This window comes from Pan paniscus, chromosome 13, assembly GCF_029289425.2.
Source record: "Pan paniscus chromosome 13, NHGRI_mPanPan1-v2.0_pri, whole genome shotgun sequence".
In the NCBI taxonomy this organism is placed as follows: Eukaryota; Metazoa; Chordata; class Mammalia; order Primates; family Hominidae; genus Pan; species Pan paniscus.
This window is the reverse complement of record NC_073262.2, coordinates 112,588,484-112,605,438: the sequence shown is the minus strand read 5'-3', so window position 1 is coordinate 112,605,438 and position 16,955 is coordinate 112,588,484. Positions and strand designations below refer to the sequence as shown.

General features: G+C 38.4%; 1 protein-coding gene across 16 annotated transcripts in view; it reads right to left on the bottom strand.

Annotated features, from left to right (window-relative positions):
* Positions 1-16,955, bottom strand: part of UNC80 (unc-80 homolog, NALCN channel complex subunit) — a 228,359-nt gene that overhangs the window by 17,524 nt on the left and 193,880 nt on the right. For 13 of the 16 annotated variants that reach the window (XM_034955043.3, XM_034955036.3, XM_034955037.3 and 10 more), the window contains 8 exons: positions 14,362-14,562; positions 12,109-12,232; positions 11,044-11,169; positions 9,683-9,806; positions 8,737-8,943; positions 5,705-5,889; positions 4,930-5,095; positions 3,297-3,476 (listed from right to left, as the gene is read on the bottom strand). In XM_034955043.3, the coding sequence (XP_034810934.1) occupies positions 3,297-3,476; positions 4,930-5,095; positions 5,705-5,889; positions 8,737-8,943; positions 9,683-9,806; positions 11,044-11,169; positions 12,109-12,232; positions 14,362-14,562 (1,313 nt within the window). The remainder of the gene's footprint in view (positions 1-3,296; positions 3,477-4,929; positions 5,096-5,704; positions 5,890-8,736; positions 8,944-9,682; positions 9,807-11,043; positions 11,170-12,108; positions 12,233-14,361; positions 14,563-16,955) is intronic. The other 3 variants (XM_055109063.2, XM_034955044.3, XM_055109062.2) reach the window with 1 other exon arrangement.

Genomic DNA, 16,955 nt, shown 5'->3' with positions numbered 1-16,955 from the left:
GTAATGATAATTCTTTGCGTCTATACATCTCCCACCCTTCCACACTAGAACATCCTTCATGAAATAAATGTAAATTTTTACAAGTAGATTATTTGTGAAAGTGAACAGGCATCAGCAAATTTAAGATTTGAGAAAAGCTAGCACATAATTTTTTAAAAACATTCCATAAATACTTCAGGAGACTTTGTTATTGAATGAGTCAAATACATTTCCTTGACATTCAAAAACCACATTCAGTACAGTTAATAATTTCTAGACTGCTGAGGGAAAGACAATTTCAGATATTTTTAGGAAAAATATTTGAAAGCTATAAAGTTAAGAAATAAATGCTTATTTTAACCAAAATTTTAAAATTTAAGTATGTGATTTTGTTTTCTCCATAGAAGCAGAGTTTTTTTTGTTTTGTTTTGGTTTGTTTGTTTTTTGTTTTTGAGACAGAGGCTCGCTCTGTTGCCCAGGCTGGAGTGCATTGGCGCGATCTTGGCTCACTGAACCTCCGCCTCCCGGGTTCAAGTGGTTCCCATGCCTCAGCCTCCAGAGTAGCTGGGACTGGAGGTGCACACCAACACACTCAGCTAGTTTTTGTATTTTTAGTAGAGATGGGATTTCATCATGTTGGCCAGGCTGGTCTTGAACTCCTGACCTCAGGTGATCCACCCGCCTCGGCCTCCCAAAGTGCTGGGATTACAGGCATGAGCCACCGTGCCCAGCCAGAAGCAGAAATTAATGTATTCAAATTCATATGAAAATTAACTTTAGCACAGTATCTATGACAAAGTGACTTAATTCTAAATGAGCTAATGTTGTTTGTTGATGAACACTAATATTCTTTGATAAACATATTGAGTTTTGGAGAATGTGTGCTACTGTATAAGACCATTTGATACTATTTATTTAAAATATCAAAGTAATCATATTTCTAATTGAACTTATTTCAAATCAAAAGGTGAATATAAAACGTGCTAGCAATTTTAATTTGCTATATAATCACTGACTTAAAATTGATTCTTGTTATAGAATGATATTTTCTTTTTAGATATGTCCACAGGAAAGAGAATAAACAAATGTGTCTTAAAAATATAAAAAATGTGGTAGGATAGATTCAGCTATTTCTACAGAGGCCTTTCCCAAATCCTATTGATTATTCCCCCTTATTTGTATTCACATATCACTTAACACTTATGTCCCCAGTATTTGTTTGGTGATTAATCATGTGCTGTCTACCAGTAACTCTTTCGTTACGTGTTCTTTATTGTAAATGTCTCTCATCTCCTCTACATAACTATATCTATTATAAGATCTTAGAAAGCAGAGAATGTATCTTTCTCATACTTCCTTCTTCCTTATCTTAAACCCGATAGGCCTTAATACAAGTCTGATTATTGAATGTAAGAAAGTTTAATTCAAAACAACGATCTGGTTTTCATACCCCTCCCTATTTAAATTACTACACACCCATATCACAAACACACAATACCATTTGTTAGCAATCTTGCTTTCATTGGGATGGTTACGATGTCTGTGATCAGAGATATAAGCAAAAAATTGCATGGCTCCCCAGTCCCCCTGCTGCCTCATCAGTATGTTAGTGTTGGCTTTTGGCCAGTGATATCCCTGTTTAAGTCTTACTTACTTTTCTTTCCTTGCTCCTTCCTACAGGTTAGGTCATCTATTATTTATAAGGTTACCTGCAAAATATATTTAGCTCTACAAAAATAGGTGATATCATTTCCTATAATTAAGAATTGCTGGGAGAGGCTACTTCAAGCATTAAAGAAAAAATTGATTTTCTTTAAGTTTTACCCATACTTAATGGATATTTAAACTGCTGATCCTTTTCTCTTTCATGGTGTTTTCTCAGTCAAGATTTCCCTAATTACAACTTTAGGTGTATTTTCATGAGCAGCCACCAGGGTGATTTAGACAGAAATGTGTCTATAGGCCAGGCACAGGACAATATGATTTTTCCCTTGTCTGACTAATGCTGAAGCTAACTGCAAATATTACTGGTAAGTACTGACAAAGCATTTATTTTTTCTCTTCTCTTACATTCCCAACTGTTGTAGGACATTAAAACACTTTTATTCATCTTAGTTAATTAAAATTCTAACCTCAACTCTCATTTCTTCTATTTAATTTAGTTCAGAGTAGAGCTTTTTGTTGTTGTTTGGTATGGAGAGCCTCTGAGTGAAGATCTAAATTTTGTTCTCATTCATATGGCATTGACAACACAACTTTGCTATAAACGTTATATCAGAGTATCTTAACACACAAGTGGAAAATAATTAATGCAATATTAAGACCCCTGAAATGACAGTAGCATTTTAATGGAATCTTTCACCCTAATTTTACTTTTTATAACCTCCTGTGAAGCATACATATGTAGTATTTCTCCTCATGTCATAACACCAAATCTCTAGCACATGCCTTAGAAGTTTCTGGGCTGACCTAGTCACTGGGGATTCTCTTAACTCAAATTTGGAGTACTTTCCCTCAAGACAGCCTGCTGGTTTACATACCGGCTGGTAGAGCCAACTGGTCTTTTCTGAGTCCTAGGCATATACACGGCTCACTTTTCCTTGCTTAATGAGGTCATTTAAGTTCCAATCAACCCTCTAAGCAAGATGTCCAGGAAAAAGGAGAATAAGTGCTTTCCTTGGTTAGTTATCCACAGTTTAAATGGGAGTTAGTGGAAAAAGTTGACTATATAGGTTTAAAGAAAATTTAGGAGTTTTTAGATAGGAGTTTTTGTTTTTGAGACAGAGGCTCGCTCTGTTGCCCAGGCTGGAGTGCATTGGCGCGATCTTGGCTCACTGCAACCTCTGCCTCCCGGGTTCAAGTGGTTCCCATGCCTCAGCCTCCAGAGTAGCTGGGACTGGAGGTGCACACCAACACACTCAGCTAGTTTTTGTATTTTTAGTAGAGATGGGATTTCATCATGTTGGCCAGGCTGGTCTTGAACTCCTGACCTCAGGTGATCCACCCGCCTCAGCCTCCCAAAGTGCTGGGATTACAGGCATGAGCCACCGTGCCCAGCCAGAAGCAGAAATTAATGTATTCAAATTCATATTTACTTTTTCCCTGAATTCTTTTTAAATGACCAAAGGGTATCAAGGAATTTATAGAAATGCAGGCATTAGGAATCATGGAATCAGTCACATTTCCCCTAGAACTCCTTTTGTAAAAATGACTAGGGGATCAGAAGCGGAAAAGGTCAGAAGGGCAGTAATCCTTCCCAAGCCCCTGCTTGTATGGCCAAGCCATGTCTACCGCCCAGATTCTCTGGAATGACCTACTTTCCTCATCTTCCTCATCAGTCCGACTCAGGGTGTCCTGCGAAGCCTGCTGGGATGGCTCACTGTCCTGCTCCCAGACAGTGCCCGTGCCCGTGTTAGAGCGGGACATGGTGGCCAAGCTCAGGCGGTAAGCAGAGGTGGAGGTGCCCACGGTACTGATGGATGTCTTGCCTTGGTAGGCTAGAGGATTCGAGAGACCAAAGGAAATGCATGGTGAGAATCTTAAATGTCCGCTTCAAAGTCCTCCCTGACCACTTGTATTTTTTAGGAAAGGTTAGTTAAATAATGTGTCCCAGACAAATGATCTTTATAACAAATGAAATTGTTGCAAATGAAAGTGGGGATTTTTTATTTTAAAGAATCAATATTGGCCACTGATATAATTAAATAGTTCCCTTGCCAGAACATAACATCTGTAATAATATTAAATGCTTTGACATTGTTGCCTTTCTTATTGGTTTTCTATTTTATTTTCCAAGGTTGGTAGGATGCAAATTAAATTTGACCTGAATTGTAGCTTCCAACTTGGCAATTTTTACTAAGAAATATATCTTATCTGACACAAGCATATCAAAGTAATAAATAAGTTGTCTGATGTGAACCCCGCGATGCATAATCAAAACTGTTCTTATTCTCATTTTCTGGAAATTACAACCTATAAAATATCCCTCAGTTCTATGTCAGGTTATTTTATTACAAAGCAGAATATTTGAATGATAATGTGTAAACTTCACCAGGATTATACCTGTCAATTTTTTGTTTTTACCACATTGTCTGCAAAGAACAATAAAAGCTTTCAAAAGAAAGCAAATAACCCTTTCCTCCCACAAAAAAGAAAACCTATCACATATTACATTTTACTTGTGGGTAATGACTGCCCTCTAATGGCAAATAATGATTTATTTTCCTTCCTCAGTAATTTGCTGCTAATATAGTTATAAGAAAGAAAGCAATGTACTCTCAAAAAATACCTTTAGAATAATGTAAAGAAAGTAACTCCTAGTTTGCCAGCTCTAAGGGAATCCTTCCCCTTCCAATGTGTGAAAAGTTAAAGTTAAAGGCTTTATAAATCAATCACAGAGATCTGGTTGAAAAATCCCCTTACAATAATCACTTTCTATGTGACAGTAGCAAGTTATTTACTTGTAAATTATTTATCTATTTTCTACTGTGTCTGTTTCCTCATTTTTTACAGGAACTTTCAATTATATACCTTGAAGATATTTGTATAGATTAAAGGAAATAATCTACCATAAAATAGAAGCTCAATAAATGAATGTCCCCCTTCTCTTTTTCAAAAAGGAAATAAAGGTAATGATTTAAACCATTTTTCTTCCAATTAAATACTCAAGAGAGATTAACTACTAAAATGAAGATTAAAAAATATATAGAAAAGGAAAACTAAATTCTTATGATATCCTTTTGATTTCTATTTTGTTACTGACAAAAGAGGAAGTCAAATCTAGTGGTGGTCAAATGGCTAACTTATTAGAAATGGTCAAATCTAGCAGTGTGCCAAAATGGCTAACATATTCATAGTTCCAAAAAGTGTGGTAACCTGGACAGAGGGATTCTTTGTAGGCTGTGAGTTCCATTAGTCAAACAAATTCACAACACTCTCATGCACACTCACCTGATCCACTATGAACTGCCTCTTTTAGAATTTTTAGTTCACTGTTGAACTCAGCAATGAGTGAGCTCTTACACAAAGGGCGTGGTATGAAGCGCCGCTCCAGCTGGTCGGCAATATGTTGCCGGGCGGAAAGCTCGTCATGATTCTCTGCTGGTTGGGCCAGCAGCTGAAAGGAAGGCATAACATTCTCAGGGCCTCAATTTTCCATCCATAAAATGGGCTAATTGCTGTACCTATTTCATTGTTGTGAGGAATAAATAAGGTAATGCATGTGATGTTCCTAGAATGGCACTTTACACAGGAAGTGCTTAATAATTACATCGTTTTAAATCACTGCCCGAAGAAATTGAGGCATGAAAAGAACAAGTGTAGATGGGTACCGAGGGTCTTGGAGGAAAAACATACGTTAAGTATCCTATGTTTTTCTTATGTTTATTTAAAATCAGATCTCAGTCATGCCACTGAAGATAGAAGATTCTCCAAACTATTCCACTGGACCAATCTTTTGGGTGGGTAGAGTGGGGGATGATTAGCAGGGAGCGGGCAAAGTTTTACAGACTCCAACAAAGCTCTTACTGTGAAGGCATTTCTAGTGTGAAATTTTTATCCTCTGGAATATATTTTTGGGCGGTTTTCTCATCAAGCATGGTATTAACAGGCTCTACTAACTGGCAACAGTAGGTACCATGAGCACTCCTGCCATATTCCTGCCTCAGTAGAGAGCCACACATTCATTTGAGCTTGCCACTTTCAGGAGGAGAAGCACACACCACACCTTGCACTGGATGAAAGGGCGCAAAAGCACAAAGATGGGTATTCGGGTCCGCACGATGAAGTCGAGGAAATCCCAAAGGGCCAGGCCTCCCACCTTCCGCAGAGCCATCTCCTTCACCTGGAGGCTCAGCCAGTACCACTGGCTTCCGAGCTGCCTCTCAAAGCAGACGAGAATCACCTTCAGCGCTTCACACCGGGAAAAGAGAAAAATGAGCCTGCGGACGTGTGCTTCCGAGGAACCCAACCTACATCCAGAGCCCTTTATGCACCTTTAGAAATTTTCTAAATTTCTAAGCTCTCTCCATGTTTCTAAAAACTTCGTATGTATTCCCGAGCAAGAGTATTCTGTACATCGAGACAAAAACGTGTATGCTAAGTGTTTTGATTCTGATGAAGATTACTCAAGTATCTTTCTTAAGTGCATCTTAAGAACTACTATCTTGGAAAATATAGAGCAATGTGGTCCACTGAATTGAAAGGAAAATGTTTCATAAACATGATGTGTGGCTAACGTTTTACCTTCCAAAAGTTTTATCATAATGACTTTATGGTAATACGGACATATCACTCACATTCTTAGCTAAAACATGGATCTTAAAAATCTTTTCCTTTTTTCTTTTAACCATAAAAATAAATATTTGTGTTACGAAAAGTAAAATAAAACCATGAAGAAGTGCACAAAGTTAAAAAATATTAAGTCCTTTTCCTTCCCAGTTCCCTTCCTGACCCCACACTAAACTGCTCCCCAGAGGTAACCAGTAAATGTGTGCAGGGTATCTTTCCAAAAATAAAAAACACCTTCCTTCATCACACACTACGTCTGTTACTAAACCCTACTGGATTTATTTGTCCATATCTCTTTCCTCTCAGATTCCAGCAGCCCTTCACAATCTACATTTATTTTTATTTTTCAGGAAGCAGATTTCCCAAACCGTGTGTCAGGACAAACCAGAGTATTGTGAAGACATCAAAGATTATGACGGGAGCTCCCTCTGCCACTACAGCTTTTACCATGGAGTCTGCCATGGGGCAGTCGAGTGACCTGGGTCTTCTTGATCATTCTTAAGGCCCATGAATCTCAGCATCTAAAAAATGTGTATACTAAACACATTTTGATTCTGATTAGGAAAACACAAAAATCTTTCTTAAGTGCATTGAGTGACTAAATGCACACAGAAATCCAATTCTCTAAAATCCTCAAGAGTCACATATGCCTTTACCATCTTTAGGATGTTTCCAGGAGAGAACCATGCCATGTAACACAGAGAGAGAGATTGCAAGATTCTTTCTTACCCATATTCCTCCTCAAAATCTCACTTTTCACAGCAATTGCTTATCTCAATTCCTTTCCCTCAACTAAACAAACAAACAAACAAATAAAAAACAACACTCCTCTTTCTCTACCATAATTCTGATGACGTTTTCACTGTTACTAGGCCTGTTGGCTGACTTTGGCTTTCTGCCATTCTACTTTCCACCTAAACCTCCATCAGCCTAAGACATAGCAGTGTATAAAAGTGACTCAAGAACAGAGACTCATTCTAGCTCTGTCACTTATTAAGATATATGCCTTCAGGCAAGTTACTCAACCTTTCTGGGCCCCAGCCTCTTCACTCCTAAAATGAGAATAACACTAACTTCTTAGAGTTATTGAGAAGATGAGAGGATTCAATGTGGTAATAGTGTAAAGCACAGAAAACTGCTTGGTGCACAGTTAAGTGCTCAAAATAAATGTAAAAACAAACTTAAAATACAGGTTCAGTAGCCTGGCCATGTAACAAAGTAAAAACAACTCTTTACTGAAAAGGCAGACAGTGGAGAGGACAGAAACTCATCAAGTGTCTTCTCATATCCTTCCTGTACATGGTAAGCCCCTTTTCTCCATCATCCTCTGTGCAATCCTAAACTTCATGTAGGGCTCTACGATAGAGCTTAGATTTGAATTCTACTTTTGTATACCTTGGCCAACTGAGCATCCATATGGGTTAGTCCTAGGTACCTGCATTCCTTGTGTCTTTTTCTCCTTTTTCATTTTCATTGTCAATCCCCTCATTTTCAAACACATCCCATTATAAGGCAGTTCAAACACCCCTCCATACTCCAAACTCCAAGGACTCATTTTCATCAGTGTGTTTGTGTTCATCTTATACTTCTCACCAATATCTGCTTTGGTGAATTGAAAAATATCAGGCAAGACTTTCTCATTTTGAAATTCCCCACTGCCAGTGCCACTTATTCTCAGCGCTATGGCAAGAGTGGTCTTTTCCTGCTGGCCCAGTTCATTCAGGGCCAAAGAGTGGCTTTCCATTGCTCCCCGGGTCACGACCAGGTTAAAGGCAGCATAGGATAACGGGAAAGTAGGAGTCAAAGAGGGAAAGGGATTGGGAAGCCTATGGCAGCAGGACTGGACTGGCCTCACTAGAGTAACGATCAAAGTGGAGATTAAAGACATGTTAAGGGAGGAAAAAGAGCTAGTAGGGGCATAACATATTGCAAGGTCACCAAATCTTGCAGCATAGGATGTAGACTGCCCAAATACAGAACTCCATTTATATAGGTGACAGATCAATGAGCCCCACATGTTGTGCAATGCTGTGTCTTTGTATACTAGACTGAGTTTAGATCTTATAACAGCTACTGAACCTCACTAGTGATCTTGTACTTAATCAGCATGGAAGAATCTTTACTGCAGATGCCTTCCTTACAAGCCCAGACACTCATATATAAAACAGCCAAGTAATTTAGGCATGGCAGATGTGAAACCACGTTGTTTTTTGGCATATGTTTACTGAAGGAAACCAGACTTTTTCTGCAAGGGTAATGTTTCTTGTTCAAGTGGCTTCTTTAAATACATTCTGGATTGAGGTCTCTTTAAATACATTCTGGTTTGAGGTCTCTCTAAATTCTTTCTGAGTTAAGTTGGAATTTAACTAAGTACATCTATTTATTTATTTATCTATCTATCTACACATATATTTTCACATACATATACATACACATGCACAAACAGAGAGAGAGAGAGAAAGTACCAACCCAAGTATGCTGCTTGGCTGGTGGACTCAGCCAGCCCTTCCCTGCGCAAGTCTTTCCCCGCATCCCCAGGGGTGGAGCAGTGGGCTGGGGAGCTCTCTAACATGAAGTTCTTGCTCCTGGATGTGCTGATGATCCGCGGTGGGAGGAGTACATTGATGACTGTCTGCAGCAGCAGCTGCACCTCAGGCTGCTCCAGCCATGGGCTATCTGAGGGGCAGAATTTGGAAGAGGGAAGTGGAAAGAAAAACATCACAAGGTAGACTGTCCACAGTAGATACAGAAAAACTCAGCTCTTTCCAAGTCCAAACTACAACACCCTAGAAATTCAGGTGTTTCCCATCAAGTACAGCTTCACCAATGGACAGAAACAGTGTTCCTGGCACCTGAGTATTTTCTCCATAGTGGGTACCCAACAACTTGTGGTCTTAGCCAAATGTCTCGCTTACCATTTCAATCTCCTTTCTTTTTGCAAATACTCATGATGCACTGTACTTACATTTGAGACAAACTTTTCCTAAAAGAATCCCTCTACCCCTAAGAAGAAAGAGTAATGAAAATACATTGGAATTTAATGACAGTGGCAGGATTTCTGCTAAACCCAGTGTCCACGTAGGTTGTACAAGTTTGTTCACCTGTCAATTCTTATATTGTACTTCAACGAATACCATTTTCTCAACTGAATTGAATGACTGTTCCCCTGATTTTTGCTGCACTGAAATGACTTTAAATAGGATGTATCTCCTAAGAAGTAGAGCAGAGAAACTCTGGTCCCAGGTGGCTAAACTGAAAAGAAAGAAAAACTCTTATTTCCTAAGATGACCCTATTTAAATCATTCAGACTGACTTCAGTGATAGCCTTCATGGGAACAGGAAAAAGAAATAACAGCCTGACATTTAAGAGAACACAACAACAACGATAAATTTCCTTTAGTTAAATTAATCAGACCTTTGCTTCCAGATCCTACTGTGAGCACAAATGGGATGAGCAGATTTAAAAGCATCCCCTCCCTTCGCTCTTGATTGGTGAATGGGGAGATCACATGGCTTAAAGGAAAATCTTCTTTTAAAGCCTGTGCAGCAATAATAGAAGAAAAGATTAATTGACCACCACACCCATTTAGTATGTTTGTTTTTACACAGTATGATGGAGACGGTGACTCCCTGCTGGCTGCTCCTGTAAACTATGAGTTCAATTGTTGTCTGTACAGCATACAAGCTTCACTCAAAACTGATACTTTACCATTGTCTTGATATAATTGAGAGCTATACACCTAAAAAGATAGTAACATCTTGAATATTAAATGAAAAATTAGAATACTTATGGTCAGGTACAAAAACAACTTCATGTCCCCATTAATTTTCTCTATTTTTCTACCAATAAATATTTTAACAACAAAGGAGAAGGAAGAAAATCAGAACTTCTCACTTGCTCCTTTTGGTAGTTATTCCTCTGGCCCCTGCCATGAAAGGCCTTCTTCAAGCCAGGAAACAATATGCAATATACAAAGAAATATGTGATCTTTGTACGCAAGTTATTAAAGTGTATCACTTTAGGGATGTCACTGTTTCTCTTCTGCACAGTAGCCACAGCTCTTACTTGATCTCTTTTCTACCATCTACCCATTCTCTGGATGATGAGCCATCAAGCTTAGTTGTCAAACAACGGATGGGTCAGTTATCCATTTACATCAGTTGTGTACTTTCCATTGATTATGGAGCTTTCCAGTGATTTACCATTCTCTAAAACTGGGTGACACACAGAAATACTCAGGAGACGGGATTCTGCAATTTTTTTTTTTTGCCTTGGGAATGATTATTTTAATTTTAAGAAATAAATTAAGGGGGAGAATTTTCTTTAAAAAAGCACTCATAATATTCAACCCACAATCATTAAAGAAAATTAAGATATTCAAAGTCTAGTGATAACATTTGAAAGAATTTTATATTGCAATTCTTTCTGAAAATAATTTAAAACCAGATTGTGAATATTACTGCCTTTTAATTAACAATTGTGAGCTGATTATCTGTGAACCATTATTTTGCACACATTTTCAATGACTGAAGTGGTTCCTGAAGTTGTGGCAGGACTAAATGACTCTGCTATATTTGAGATCTCAAGAAGAATTACAGAAGCACAACTTAGGGCCAAGCTCAGGGCTGAAGCTCCAAATCTATAAAAGTTTGGAGATGTTTACACTTTTGTTTCACAGATTTTGCCCAGCCTTTGCAGAAAAAAACGAGAACACCATGATCTGGTGCCTCAACCAGCAACTTAATGAGCGTGACAAACAGGTAAGGCAGTCACACCTGTATCTGCAATGCTACAAGCCGGACAACAGCTGTGCTGAAGGGCAGAGGTGGTGAGAGATAAGGGCTGAGATGAAGAAGGGGTAATCCATCAGCAACACTGGAAGGTCCTACCACTCCCATCACCTGAAATACAAACAGAGCACATGACCAGCCTTGACTATTGCAATTTCATGCAACCGTAGTAAAGGAGTCTCAATGATGATGATAATAAAAATGATAAATTGAAGGTTGGACATGTTACTTTCAATCTTTTCTTTCTTGTTGCCTTCTGAAGGCATGTAATGTCTGGAGTCAGATCGAACATTACACTGAATTCAGCCAAGGTTTTGTAGAATGTTGTTTATAGTTAACTATGTAAATAATGAGAGATGAACCAAAAAGCTATTCTAATCAGGAGATTGGACACTTAGTTGTGAAATCAAAGGAATGCGGTCAACATTCCTTGATGGAGCAAATACTGACAACAATGATGATGGCAACAGCTCTATTTGCACTAGGCATTCCAACTACAGATTTATTGCTCAACTAGTGAAGCAGCAGGTCCTATTTAATGAGATGCTCTAAGATGGTTTCCACACATTTTACAAAACCTTGTCAGGACCAGACTCTAGATATTACATAAAAAATTAAATTTTTTTTCTTCACATAAATCCTAGACTGGCCAACTCATAGTGTCATTTTGCACCGTAACAGAAAAATATCCTCTTTGCATTTTAAGTTCCCCACCCCAGACTACCTCAACTTCTAGCCAATTGTGCAGGCTCCGCCACCCCACTCTCCAACTGGCAGCCCTCAACTCTCAGCGCAACTTGAAGAGGTGAATTGTCAAAGTAGTGCATGGGAAGCAGCACACCAAAATCCCTTCTGTGTAGGGATGGGTTCCTGGATCTCCCCACACACCACCTTGAAATGTACCTCACTATTTTCAGTGTCACCTGAGCCGTCTGTTTTCATGGGCAGATAGGGGCACAAAGTGGTTGACCTGTAAATCTTCAATTCAGAGAAGTCAATAGCAGAGTTACATTGTGCAAAGTTTCATAAGATTGCCACTTGGCTACTCACCAGATTGACACAGACATTGATCAGTGACCTAAGGTGAGGCAGGAAGGATATGATTGGCTGCCTCTGAAGTGTCAAACAAACCCCTTCAATCAAATTGCTGGCAGGCTCCCACTCAACCTGTCGCCTGGAATACAATATAGGCGCCATTAGCGTCTTGGCTCCCTTCTGGAGAGTCTGAAACAAGTGAATGAGACAGTGATTCTGACGCCATCTAAGACAGGATGTGTCTCTGGGATGAAGTTTACCCATATTGTTCCAAAAGCACAGAGCACACTGGGAGGGGAAGAAGATACTGAAAACGTAGCAGAGGCAGGCCTGCCCCACTCGACTAAATCTACTGAAGAAAAAACAGAGATGATGAATGGGTTGCATTTTAATTTCCCTGGTTTTAGCTTTGACAGAGGGTCCTAAGACTACCATCGTAGAAAACTGATCACAGGGGTAATTACTCCCAATAGAACTAATCTGACCCCAGCTACATTTCTGAAACCTGTTTATCAGATTACACACGCCCATCAGTTTTTACACCAGACTACCACTAATTTGATTTATATAGCTTAACTCCTGCCAAGAAGATCACATTAGAAGAAAATAGTTTATTTAAACAATGTTCTTTCTTGGCCTCCCAAGACATGATATGTATTTTTTGGCTTCTTTCTATGGTAGTATAAATGGTGTTACTGTATACATAACCCAATTAAATGAATATGGGATTTTCTGTAATAAAAGTCAATCCATTTCATAATTCTTCTAGTACTGATTCATCCCTGTGGCCCCAAAATAAACAGCTTGGGCTTTACTGATATTAACAGTATTTCCTTATATTTTCCTGGCAATACTTTCTAAGCTTATATTTTCTAGCGAAATGGAATCTGCAATGACAAATGGAAATGTATTCATAAATGAGGCTATGTGACATCTCCGACACTGAAGGTAATATGCAGGTCAGGTTCAGTCAACATTTCTTGTGTTGAACTGAGATCACCTAATGAATTTAAATCCAAGCCAACTCCATATTCATAGCCTATCTCCCGAGAAAATTGCCTATAACTGACCAAGCCTATGTATTAATCCAGAAATCTACTTTCGGGAAGCATAAATGGGTCATTTTTGGAGATGTTTAACGTCTTTAGATATGAAGTATTTAAGAAAGGAATTTATTTTGATGCACCCTTGTGAGACAGTTATAAATCTTTGATAAGCCATTTGCTGATAGACACAATTGTTCTATTGGGATCACTAAAGAAATAGTGTTTTAAAATAAGCATTTCCATGCCATTGAAATAAATAACCTTGAAATAATGTATAGGTAGTCATCACCACGGTATAAAAGAATATAAAAACAAATAATCAATTATTAGAATAAAACTTTTCAATTTGTTTTTTTAATGACTCCTGAAGGCTGGATTAGTGTGAAGGAGATTATGGACTAATACCTGAAAAATTCTGATGAATTGAACATTAAGTGCTAAAATTCTTGGGAAGGAGTCACACTGATTTTTGGGTTTAGTTTAAAAGGACAGAAAATTTTCTCACTAACCTAAACTTGAAATTTCCGAGTAAGTGGGTTTACCAGTATTAATCTGTTGAACTATCTGCTCACTATCACTACAGTTTCCAAACTCGGCTCACATCTCTAAGTAGAGTGGTTCAAAAACATCTGCTAATATGTAGGCTACCAATTAATATTTCCCAGGTCACTGAACAAAGATCAAGCATTAATAGTGTTCATTTAGTACCACACTGAATTAGGTAAAAAAGTGAAAACTAGGTGTTTGTTTTCAATCCTGCGAATTTTTAAGCTTCTGCTTGGCGATTACTGTAAAGCTTGGAATTTCTCTAAACTGGTACCTAAATATGTTAACTAGCTATGTTAAATATAGTATTTTGAACATAAAATTCCTTTTCTTTTCTCATTAGTTGTTTCATTTATAAGGCCAACCCTCCCTTATTTTAAAAGGGATTAAAGGGTACTAATTGAAATTTTTATATGTGTCAGATGAGGAGCATGATAGCTAAGAAATGGATAGATTTTTTTCAAGATGAGCACATATACTTTTAAAGAAAATGTTATTTTTCTCAAAATGTAGGCTTTGCTACTTAGGCATTCATAGACCCTCTTAACTATGCACATATACCAAAGAAAACTTTCAAGTCATTCATTCAACTCCAGAATGATCCACCATCTTAAAAAATGACAAATCTTAACTTTGACATTTGTGATAGCAACAGCTAACTCAGAGGCATTCTCACCTCAAAGTAGGCATCTTATGAATTTTGTTGAACATTCTATCCAATCTTTTTAAAATGAGGATGAGGGCCGGCCTCACTGCCTCAGCTGTCCAGTCAGTAATGGGTAGCATCTCCATGATGTAGCGCCGAAGCCCACGACTCTCCATTGTCTGAGTGTCATATGGTGCCAGCTTCAGAAGGGAGTGTGCAATTTCTGCCAACCTAAAATATATATATATGTATATATATTTTAAAGTATAAGCTTAGAATTACACGACAGGAATTTTTCTACACAGCAACATGTTAATCACCCCTTCCAGACCACCAACTCCCTGAACTAAGAACATTCTTCCCAACATCCTCTATCCCTCTGCTCTCCCACACATCAGAACAGTGATACCTACATATGCATATTAATAGAGAATCATAGAATGCTTCAGAGACAACATGTAAAGAGCATCTGATGAGGAAACTAAAATCCAGAGAGATTAAGGATAGGCCAAATATATTTAGAGAATGTCATTTCTGAGAATGTGCATGTGTATATATACAGGCATATAAACACACAAATACATGTATATTATAAATATGACATATATGCATATAAAAGAGAACCTAACTTTAATGAACAATAAAATTACTAATATCAAACACCCTTGTAAATTTCATGGCTTCAGAACTCCCTCAGTACCCATAGTCAAGGTCAAAGCCACACTATAAAAAGTGCTCTTGGTTTTTGTTGCAACCCAAGGAGTTCTTCAGGCTCCATTTCCATCCCTCTCCTTTAAAGCCTCCTCCTCTCTTTTTATCTTATACATGGATCCTTTCTCTCTGTTGAGATTCTTCATATAATAGACCCAGTTGTACTGTCTGAATGACATTGGTTTTGGTTGCCTCTACTTCTTAGATTTCCCAACTCGGTTCCATACAGGAACTGCCAGAGGGAAAGTTGTGCTTCTCTCAAGGTTGGCCCAGGCTTGCAGTCACCAGACCCAAGTGTTGATGTCCTAAGTGTCAGATTTTCTGAAGGAGAATTGGCCAAATAGATTAATTGGGAAAATGAGGTTTCTAGTAAATGTAATAGTTAATGAAATAATCTTCAGAACTAGATATGGATTACCAATTTCCAAATAATACAAATACGATGATGTACATAGCCTTAAAGCCAACTTAGTTTAATTTTGTATGAAGGAGAAAGTATTTAAACATTTTACAGTGGCTCCTGATAAAATATACCGAGTAGATGCAGAATGTGTATAAGATAATATTAAGAGGTAATGTATACTCATTCATAAAATATCTTACAACTATTCTGTATGATTCGAGCTTGATTTTTTTCCTCAAAAAAAAGCTTATATTCTAAAAAATACACCTAAGACACAGTGGCTGAAATGTTCATATTCTTTGTCAAGATAGTGAAAATTCATTTGAAAACAAATTTCTTTAGGAAGGGTAATACATTAAGTTACTACCACCCATTATTTGAATCTTTGGCTTGAATCAGTACATGTTGAGTTAGGCAGGAAAAGGATCCTATGGAACTGGAATGTAGGACAGAGGATTCCTGATGGACGAGGGGAGCAGAGAGGCCTAATGTTACCTAGGAATGCATGTGTGGATGGCATCAGCAGGAGCAGCCATACATGGAAAGTTTTCAGGATTGTAACTAAAGAGAGGAGGAGATTTGAGATAAATGGAAAAATAAGATTTTTTTTTTTTTGAGACAAGTTTGTACTGGAAAAGCTCTGAAGATAATCTTCTCTGAGTCATGGAATCTTAGGGTTGAAAGAGCCCATAATAGTCATAATATCCTGTAGGCAGTCAGGTTCACACTGGCACCTCTTATTATTATTATTTTTCTAATACAGCTTAAAAGGAAAACAAAAAAATACAGTTTCCCAGGACCTCCAAAAATCTCATAAATAAGACCTTCTGGCCAGGTGTGGTGGCTCACGCCTGTAATCCCAGCACTTTGGGAGGCCGAGGCGGGTGGATCACGAGGTCAGGAGTTCAAGACCAGCCTGGCCAAGATGGTGAAACCCTGTCTCTACCAAAAATACAAAAAAATTAGCTGGGCGTGGTGGTGGGCACCCGTAATCCCAACTACTCGGGAGGCTGAGGAGATTGTGCCACTGCACCCTAGCCTGGGTGACAGAGCAAGACTCTGTCTAAAAAAAAAACCAAAAAGCTTCTAAGGTCTGGTCTGGGCCCAGAAATCTGTATATTTTTAACTTTTATTTTGGAAAATCTCAAACATATAAAAAGGTAGAGAGATCAGTATATAGTAAGCCCCAAATACCCATCTCTCAACCTCAGCCTTCCAAGTAGCTGGGACTACAGGTGCACAGCCCCATGCCCGGCTAATTTTTGTAGCTTTTGTAGAGATGGGGTTTTGCTATGTTGCCCAGGCTGGTTTTGAGCTCCTGGACTCAAGCAATCTGTCTGCCTCAGCCTCCCAAAAGTGCTGGGATTACAGGTGTGAGCCACTGTACTTGGCCTACAGTGACTCTTGTTTTACTTATACCCCCAAACACTCCCCCTTTTCCCCACCCTAGACTATTTTAAAGTAAATTCCAAGCATCACATCATTTACCCAGACATATTTCAGTATGTGT